The 10,459-nt window shown below is 37.7% G+C and overlaps 1 protein-coding gene across 1 annotated transcript in view; it reads left to right on the forward strand.

The window, feature by feature from the left end:
• The window catches only part of LOC122537425, a 95,881-nt gene extending 86,176 nt beyond the window's left edge, over nt 1–9,705 (forward strand). Inside the window, exon 3 of the mRNA XM_043670573.1 lies at nt 8,734–9,705. Within this exon, the coding sequence (XP_043526508.1) occupies nt 8,734–9,056 (323 nt within the window). The 3' untranslated portion in view covers nt 9,057–9,705. The remainder of the gene's footprint in view (nt 1–8,733) is intronic.
• Nucleotides 9,706–10,459: the final 754 nt, after the last annotated feature.

Here is a 10,459-nt window from a genome sequence, read left to right on the forward strand (position 1 = left end):
TTTTTTGAGCGGAAAAAAATAATTCGCATAATCCGTTTCGTTGTTTTTTTTTTTTTCGGAGAAAAAAGTTTTGGAGTTTTTATATTTTTGATTCTTTTTTTTTTTTTCGATCAAATTGCTGGAACAAACAGTGAGAATCGAACGGATAAGCGTAATTCCCCCACAAAGATCCCTCTCTAGTCTGTGATAAATCTACCGAACGGTTTTCTCGGTCCGCGAGGATGGTCACCGTTGCCTTTTGTGCCGCGCATAAAACGGAAGAATAATTTCTCCGTGAATATGTCCGAGGCGGCGGCGTAAAGGGGGAGAAAAGTGAAAGAAAATAAAAAAATAAAAAACCTGTCCTAGGCAGCTTCGAAGTTCCGCCGCCGATAGATAGTAACGAACAGCTCGGTAACTCGGAGTCACTTCGGTTTGAACTTCTTTCAAAGACGTAAACTGGCGAGTTAACCGATATCCTGGAAATATACTTTGCTCGGTAACCTCGATAGAACGCAATCCGTGGCCAGTTAACGATATCAGTATACTCTGTCTGATTCTCTTGAAGCTATAAATCACAAAAAGATGTATTGCTCGTCCATTTTTCAAACGATTTTATAAATCCTCTGAAACAATGCCGACTCTTTGCACTCGGAAAGCTCTCTCCCATCATCTGGAATAATTACAAAAAATGGCCAAAAATTTACATACACTAAATTTCCAACGTTCGAAAAATTGTTATAATTTTGTAGCAAGAAATTATACAGCAATGAATTTGTCTTCTACTACTGAATCCTCTGTTTTCGCAATTCTGGCTTTATTTTTCACAAAAATAATTTTATACATTTAGTGCAGTAAGTGGGAAAGCAAAGGTTTTCCTCGAAAGTTCAACAAATTCTCTCAAAACATTGAAAACATTTTCTTATAACTGAATCGATCGTGAATTTGAATACTGAAGCCTCCCCTTTACAATTACTAGAACTCACTGTACCGTTTTTTCTCTCGCCAAGTTATTGAATTCCGAATATTGGGATAAAACGACGAAAATTCAAGAAATTCTCACTTCGTCGAATTTTCGTCGAATTGTCGGATATGCTGAGAGTTCAATAACTCGACGAGGAGAGATCAATTCCTAAGAAACAATTTTTAACTTCATAGTTCTACACTCTGTTTCTAACAACGCCAGCAATATGAACGTAATATCAAGTTCACCAAAAAGAAAAATGAAAAAGCAAGTATTCAGCATGACGATCTCTGATCTAGAGTGAGTCAGATCTTCTCAGCGTTCGCCAGAAATGCTAGAAATGTCCTCTGTTAAGATTTACAAGAAGAAGATTGGTACTTATTGTTAGAGTGATCTCTCTCTTTCTCTCTCTCTCTCTCTCTCTCTCTCTCTCTGTCGAGAGAAATTGAGGTCTATCGTCTTATTTGAAATCGCGTCTTGACATGGTCCGACGGATTCTAAACAGAACTGCAGCCACAAGAGTCGCACTTACCAGTTGTCAGCTTCTGGCTTCAAAGCAATTTCAATTCATTGATCCGATATAGCTTTCGCTTTATAGTTGACGATCGATGAGCCGTATAAATGCGATAGGACAATGGAAGCGGAACGAAATAGCCCGTCGAATTGATATGATACTTTAAGATCGAGATTGACAGGCTGGAGCAAACAGTCTCCAAACGCTGTACATAGTTTCGCTGTGGGTAGAATTTTGAGGTTCGAGTCGGTGCTAGCTTCGAAGGATTTTGAACTGAAACGTTTGTTGATTTTCGACTACATTTCGCCAGCAACGAGCTCGAGTTTCGGTTTTAAATTTTAAATTAGTCCAATCATGAATAATGAAAGTGGAGATTCGTGTTGACGAGGGTTGGAGAGCCCTCCGGGCTGGACATTTTTATCGGAGTATTGATAGCAGGTATCGATGAGACGCGAATCAGAGATTATATCGGGCGCAACTCGAAACAATACGTTTTTAAATATAGTTAGATATAACTTTATCAACCCTTTGAATTGTAGTACCGAGTCGAAAGAAAAAGCAAATTGTAATCTTGCGGAACGTGAATTTGAATTTTCTGTTTCAATTCAAAATGAAAATTACTAAATACAAATTGTGTATAATGTTTTCAATCCTTTCAATGCAACGATGCAATGACCAATCTTAATCGAAGACAGAAGAAAATCGTAACATAATTCAAAAACGATATCTTTTTGTTTTATCATCACGCACTTGTTCATACCGATAATCAGCATGAAACTTATAATAAAAGATCTTTACAGTCTCATTTTTCAGTCTCTAAATTCTTATAATCTTCTTTGCAAATTTCCGAGTTTTAAACAAAAATTTAGAAAAAGGAAACTTAGACAAATGGAAAAATTTATATTGTCGTAGAAAGTCTTTATAAATCTAACTTTCGCTTGTTAAGCCTTTCTTGCTCGAAATCTGGACAAGGTGACAAACCTCCATAATTAGAAACGTGAAAAGAATTTTCTTAATATATTATTATAATTATTATATAAATATGAATATGTAATATAATATATGATATAAATGTTATTATATTATTATTGTTATATAAACTATCTTAATATATTATTATATAAGAATTCTTGCAACTGTGATCGTTTGTATCATTAAATACAATTTCATTCCATACTCAATAAACTAAAATCCAGTTGTCTTGGCAATTCGATCCGTTGCCGATTGAAAATCTTACGAGCAGCGGCGAACGCTTGCGAGATTTTGGAAAACGACGAGGTGGTGGTGGCGTGAAATATGCGGTAGTAGTTGGTCAAAAGGCGATCACAGGGGAGGACGTGAACGTTTCCGCTGAACGATCGCCTTCTAAGCGGCTAATTACCGAGCTCTAGGGGGCCTGCGAACAAAGTAGGAAACCGGCGGTGGTAATTAAAGTCGTAAGGTGCATCCGATAACGATCTTAATGAATTCCAAGGCACCCGGCGTGATTATCGGTTAACTGTCAGCGAGAATGGGGCCGAACGTGGTCTCTCGTCGGTCACGGCGCAGAGAGAAGTCGGCCCATCCAATTATGGGACAGAGGAACGAGAAGCTGCCGTGGGGACGAGGGGCGGAATCCGCGAGAAACCGTCGACGCGGAAAATAATTTTTCAAAAGCCCCTTCGCTAGGCTCCCCCTCTTTTTTTTCCCCATCTCTCCACTCTATTCTTCTGTCCACGGACAGCCGCGAGTCGGCGAGAACGAGCACAATGCATTCGCGGATCAAGATTTCTCGAAGTCTCATCTCTCCCTCTCTCCTCAACAGAAATTTCCCGGTTAAACTTGCTAGCCACGATCGACTGTTTAACTGAATTTTCGTCCATTTTTAACTCTTTCCTTCCGTCTATTTATTCGGTTACCTCGCCTTTCTTTTTTGCCTTGAGAATGGCGTATTAAAGTGGCTGGATTTTGCTTTGTTAACACGTTGACTCTCGTTGAGGGGGGAGATGCGGAGCGTGGTCGTTTATTTCAACGCGATATATTGCTACACAGGTGTGGAACTATTACCACCCTGAATATCTCCGTTGTTTTCCGGAGATATGAAAAGTTTCGCTTGTTCAAACAAAACGATATATTTTTCGATCTGTTAATCGAGATTTATTAACACATGTAAACATATGTATTAACGTATAATCTCTATAAGAACTCTGTGATAATAAAATAATCTATATAAAAAAATGTACGTATGTCAGAGAATTATTAGCTTAGTAAATAGTTCAATTTTTATTTTATGAAAAACGAAAATATCATGTGAAAGATATTAACGTACGATAGGTATGTATATGAGCACAAAAATATTGTTTCTGTTTTTCTCTTCTTTTTCATAATACGATAAATAAATGTATGACATTTAGCTTCATTTTATATTCCAAAAGCTACGTTTTGGAAAGCTAATATTGTATGAAAGTGTGACATTTTCACGATAAAATCGAAAAAGAGGTGATTCTATGCATAAGAATAAATCGAAAATCTAAAATAGAATTTGCTCGCATGGACGACTTTGTTCTTAAAAGAAAACGACTTTGAATATTTCTCACATCTACTAAGTCAACTCTCAACAAGACATATTTAAAGTTAGTTTTCTCGAGAACGGAGCAAAGAAAAAGATTTTAACCCTTCTTTTGAACACTTAGGTAAATCGTCTCGATAAGATAATAACTCCTTATGATGCTCGAAAAGAAACATAAAGGATTAAACGAGAGAATTTTATTCTACATTGTTTTATTTATCTTTGCAAGTACAATATATTGATTTTTCCATCTAGCACGATGTAGCAGCAAACAACAATACGTATATTTTTACAGATTTATCATACATCGATATCGCGTTGTTTTTCAAGCGTAAACTAATTGGACTTTTAAAAAAAAACTTCATTTTCCATTCAAACTAATTTAAGTTAAATATTCTCAAATGTCTGATATTCTTTAAATGAATGAATATGAAATATAATTGGCCACACAAGAGAGGTCACAGTTAGAGAACAGCCATTGTTAGTTATGTTTTGAAACAATGAAACGAAGCACAATCTGATTTCTCTTCCGCAAAAAAAAAAAAAAAAAAATCTCTCTGACGTTCGCGTCGAGACACTCTACTAAAAATTCTACGGATCCGACAGACTTTATCGAAACAACACGATCATGTCACTTTTTAAACAAAGATCTTCACTTCTCTTTGTTCTGCCGCACATTTTCCCTCGTTGTCAGTAGTAATTCCTCGATCCCACGTTTTTGTACCGTGTAACGAACACAGTTCGGATGAAAGCACTCGGCGTACTGGGAAAATGAAAAATAAAGAGAGAATGGCAGGATTGGTTTTAAACTCGTTTATTCTCTGTAGAAGAGAAGGAACGCTAATATGCGTAATTTAAATTAGCTTAAATTTCGGCATGAAATGTACAAAAGGGAAACAATTTAATATACACTAGTAAAGTTTAAGTGCACTTGATGCAATTATATTTCATACTTATTTAATGCTCCATTGTTTGTTAATTCTCTCGCATTTTTTGATAGACAAATTCATTTCAGTTTTCTTTTTTTCAGTCACAATGTGCTAAGATAAGATTTAGGCAAGGAAATAAGCATTGTTATGAATTATTAGAGATACTCTTATTAATTTGCAATATGCAAGATGGTTCTTATAAAGTTTATATGGTTGACATATTTAGTTTTCTCTAGAATGGAAAAATTATTCGAACGAAAGATACTCTGTTTCAGCATGCGACAGCGTTGTAAACGAAAGTGTTTCCGAAATCTCAAGATCATCCCCACTTTCTTAAATATAAGAATAATATATCCTTTTAACCCATCGATCGATGCAGCTTCTTTATAAATATGACTTTTGCAGTTATTTATGCTAAACACTAGCAACAACAATTATTCATGCTTATTACTACAATAACTTTGCGACGTCTTTATTAACAATAATAATTATATAATATTTATAATTAATAATAAATATTAATAATAATAATTGAATATCTCAATAATGTTTATATATTGATAATATAAATATTAATAATAATAATTTAATATCTCAGACAATTAGACAAGGGAAGAATCTAACAACTAAATATTTTTATTATAAACCTAAGAAGTCACAAGGGAGTAGTTGAATATTACCAGCAAGGGAACGCGATCATCAGCCACCCCCTTTTCTAAGCCACTGTCGCGGATCGACGTCGAAACGTCGACTCAGGAAATAAACGAGCCGATATGATTAGTAAAATGACTCGCCCGATGAAAACGTAAAGTCCTCCGCGCGGAATTTCGCGCGACTGAACAGCTGCTACAATTAATTTCATACGATTAAACGTCAATATACCGAAGGCTAGTGACCGTTTACACGACGAAACAGCTTAATGGGGGGGGGACGCAGTTATAATACGATAGTACTGGCTGTTAACGTTATTGCGATTGGCACGTAACAGACGTGTGACAATCATTTTCCGAAGTAATAATACCTGTCGTTTTATCGGCGAAACATTCAGCACGAACAGATTTCGCAATTTAAAAAACGAACGATTTAACGATCTTCGATATACAGGGTATTCGTTCTAACAGTTAACACGACTGCTAATCTTACAAGGGAAGGATAATACCGTAAATCTGTAATTTATCCGTAAAATAACCTAAGGTATTGTTGACTGTCCGGATATCGTTCATTCGCTGTCAGCCAACAGGCTTTTTGGCTGAGATTTTTTCAACAGGATTAGCACTTTCTCAACGAGAAGCAAGGACGAGAGTTGTCGGCAACTTCGCTGTCCGCAAGCACAATTGAGACGTAAGGAAAGTTGTAAGAAACTATCATTATATAATATAGATCTCATGGTGTTTTACGACAATTACGTTACGATTTTATTGCTGCAATAGATATTTTTATTTGTTTATATTAATCATGTATGCGTGGCGCTCGCTACATACAAATTCTTGTCAAAGTACCCTAATTCTGATTGAAAGTTCAAAAAATCAAATTTCTTTATCAAAGACAGATAGTAAGTAATTGAAAGTATCCAAGAATTGAAAATGGACAAATTGCAGAAAAATTTTTGCATTGTTTAACACGCGAGATTAATACATGTACTTTCCTTTGGAATTGGAATTGTAATTGTACTTTGAAATATGTTAGACTGTAGCAGTTAATCTTGTTGAGAACTTTTCATTGCATAAGGTTTATCTTATTTCAATCCATTGGCATTTTAATCTCTAATTTTAATTCTTCAATTTTTAAAATTTTTTAATATTAAAGTAACGTCGATCATCGTTTCGTCAAAGTGCATACCTAAATGAAAGTCTAGGACGTTTCTTCTGAATAAAAAATATCAGAACGACATTTTTCCAAATAAAGAAATTAACATTTCCTGAAGTATTTGAAACTTTATATAGTCAAGGGATTATGAAAGATTCCAAATATATATATAAGTCTCATCTTTAGAGAAACGCTCGTGTTCGTAGGGATACCTTGAACTGTAAATGGATTGAATTGGAAAATAGTTCGCGCTCGTTAGGTATGAGAAAAAAATCCATGACAATAGATGAAATATAGCGTACGTGCACCACACGTGACAATCCTGTAATTTCGTCTCCGCGTATTCCTAATCAGCGGCGTAAGTACATCGTCAACGACATAATGGCGCGTAATGTGACGGATTTCCAACGGGAGCACGCTGGCATTCCCAGTCGTCGTAGACAATAATCAGACCGATTCACTGATTTCCGCTGCTGATTCCCCTTGAATCACGACTGCGTATTCCCCGATTCCAAATCATTTCGATGTTTCCGTTCCATTCGCCTGGAACGACGCGTCCACAGACACGCAGAGAAAGAGAGAGAGAGAGAGAGAAAATAGACCAGAGAAATATTTCTCCAAAGAGAAGAAAGAGATTAAGATTCTCTTCCACCGTTCTTCGTCTGTAATTTCACTACGGTGTCAAAGTAGATTTCGTAAGGAATCCTCTTGAAAGAAAATTCACGAACAGATTTAGAGATTCTCTAGTTACGGATCAGATTTAGGTTACGCTTATCTTTAGATCAAATTGATCGAGTTGTTTGTCACGGTTTTATTTTAATCAAGAGTCAGGCGACAGTTGATTCTCTTTGCAATAGTTTTTTTAATCGATTGTTGAGTATAATTGTAATCATTGTTGTTGAGATAAATAGATAATTACAAGTAACTCTTGTAATTTCCAATCGCGTTGATCAGTTATTTTTCTTTTAAATCATTTGACACGATTAATTTATACTTTATCAGTGTCAGTGACAATTGTGTTTCGCTGCGCGTGCAAAATTGTCCCAGATAAAATATTTTGCAACCTGATAAACGATTTAATGCATTTAGATTGCAGCGTCTAACGCATTTTTAGATTGTTTCTACATTTTCCATGCCACGATGACAAATATCATCCCCCGCGCGATCATAAACCTCGTAGTTTCCAAAAATCATACTACGGGGACCAATCACCTGGCATTTCCTGCGGTCAACCGACGCAGGGTTAACCAAACGGCTATTCACTTCCTGTCGCGCAGTATTTCAACAATTTTGTTTATCTTTCATTTTACTGCTGCTGCGGATGACTGGTACACAACGCGTTGCGAGTTTGCTGTGACAAGCCGGTGCAATTCGATGGTTGCATTTTCAATAGCACAATTTCAAGTGTACATTGGAATAAATAAACATTATTATAAACGTGTCGCTTAACGCAGCCATCAGCAATGTCGCTTGCACTTTACATCTCTTTCATTTCTTTTTTTTTTTTTCGTTGTTTTAGCTGCAGAATTGTACGAAAGATGAAACAGTGGCGAGAAACGTCTCCCGATAAATTTGTCGACGTAGGTAGTTTTACGTTGGCGGTCGATATTTCTCCTTCGTTCCTGGCAGTTGCCAAGATAAGACACGAAACTTCATGTTGCAACCATTAAAGTGTTATACAAGTGTGTTTAAAACACACGAGCAGAAATACACGTGCACTAAAAATTTCACAAACCGAGGATTTGATAGAGCCGTGTGAAACCGGTGTGAAAGGTAATCCGTTAAAATTGAAAATTTTCCACGGATTGAGATCCGGGTGTGTTCGATGTTACAGGTGTCATAGAAATAGAAACACAGGCCACCGTTTCGACAGGAATACGCGAGTATTCGTATATTAAAGAGTACACGGACACGTTGAAACTCTCGCGCGCGCGTGAAACAGAGGGCACGTACGTAGTACAGAGTTTTAATCGATTGAAAATGATTTCGACAGGTACGCTGGTAGCGAGACAGTACAACCAGTTCGCCGGCAACGTCCACGTAATGAAGGCCGTGGCCTCGGACATGGTGCTGACTTTCTGCTCCCGGAGCCCGGACAATCAGCTGTACTCATTGCTGCTCTCGCGAGAGCACATCCTGCAGAAAAGCGACAAACGAGGCGTTCACAATCTGCTGGCTCGCCGTGGCCTGAAAATCGTCGGCATTCGGGAGACCTGCATGAACAACGCCGCCTGGAGAAGAGGATCGTTCGATCCGGTTGGCTGGCTGGTACTAATAGGAGTGTTGTCCAGCTTTCTCTTTTTTGGCTCTTGGTAGTGGTAGTGACCGCCGAGTCGGAAGAAACGATCAAATTTTCGTGCGGGGGAGGGGAGGGAAATCGTTAGCTGCTTGGCTCGAGTCGATCTTTAACAATCGTCCTTGAATCCTTGAGTTCTTCTCGATCGAGATCCCGCTGCCAGAGGATCGAAGACGACGCCGAACCAAGTCCCACTGCCATCGCGAGACAAATTCCCCGCGAAACAAAGTAAATAAATCCCTGTTCCTCGTCCTGGACGAAGAGGAAATGAAGGAAGGAAGGGGCAATTTCTGCGGCGGTATCGTGAAAAGGACGGCCGATTTAACGACGTGGCCGATAGCAGAGGGCTCGGCTCCTCCTCTGATCGCAGAAAAAAAAAAAAAAAGAAAAAGAAACAGAAAAGAAAAGCTATCCTTAATTGCCAACGCAGCTAACGATCTCGCGTCTTCTGTCTGTTGCACGAAACCCCGTTTGCGGCGCAATCGTAACGAAAATCTCTCGTCTCGTCTCGTCTCGTCTCGTCGTGGCTGTCCGGTGATGGACGAACGAAAAACACGAATTTATCGTTGCCTCTCCGCTATTCGATCACGTGATACCGATACGAAAGAGAACGATAGGATGCACGATCACCACAGATCGCTAGATTCTATTCGTACGGAACTGTTCGTTCTTTTTTTTTTTTTTTTTTTTTTTTTTTTTTNTTTTTTTCCCGAGGCACGAGGGAACGATTCCGCCGTATCGTACGGAGTTTCCTCGCGTTTCCTCGTCCAGGTTCTTCTTCCCGCGTTTATTATCGCGGCGCTTTTGTTCCTCGAAGGAGCTGCCGATCCCCCGGGCCCTCTCTGACTGAAACAACAGGGGCTCGAAGTTTGTCCAACCGCGCGTTGACGACGAGGTGCGACGGTCGCATAAATCGAGGAGGGACCGGAGCGTTCAGATCCTCCGCAACAGACGCTGTTGTTGACTCTTTCAGTCCTCGACTGCACACAGTGCCACAGGGCGATAGATCGAAGTTCGGCCATACTTTCGTGCGACACACCTGACTGTTTTAAGCTATTACTGTTGGTCTTAACTTTTAACTGAAACCGTAGTGATTTACAGTCGAATTACTACTTGGTCTTAGAATCTTCGATATTATTGAATTTTATTATTATTAATCTTCGATATTATTGAATTTTATTATTATTAATCTTTGATATTATTGAATTTTATTATTATTAATCTTCGATATTATTGAATTTTATTATTATTAATCTTCGATATTATTGAATTTTTATTATTATTAATCTTCGATATTATTGAATTTTATTATTATTAATCTTCGATATTATTGAATTTTACTATTATTAATCTTCGATATTATTGAATTTTACTATTATTAATCTTCGATATTATTGAATTTTACTATTAATCTTCCAATTAT

The sequence above is a fragment of the Frieseomelitta varia genome, unplaced genomic scaffold (assembly GCF_011392965.1).
Source record: "Frieseomelitta varia isolate USP_RPSP 00005682 unplaced genomic scaffold, Fvar_1.2 scaffold_161, whole genome shotgun sequence".
Classification (NCBI taxonomy): domain Eukaryota; kingdom Metazoa; phylum Arthropoda; class Insecta; order Hymenoptera; family Apidae; genus Frieseomelitta; species Frieseomelitta varia.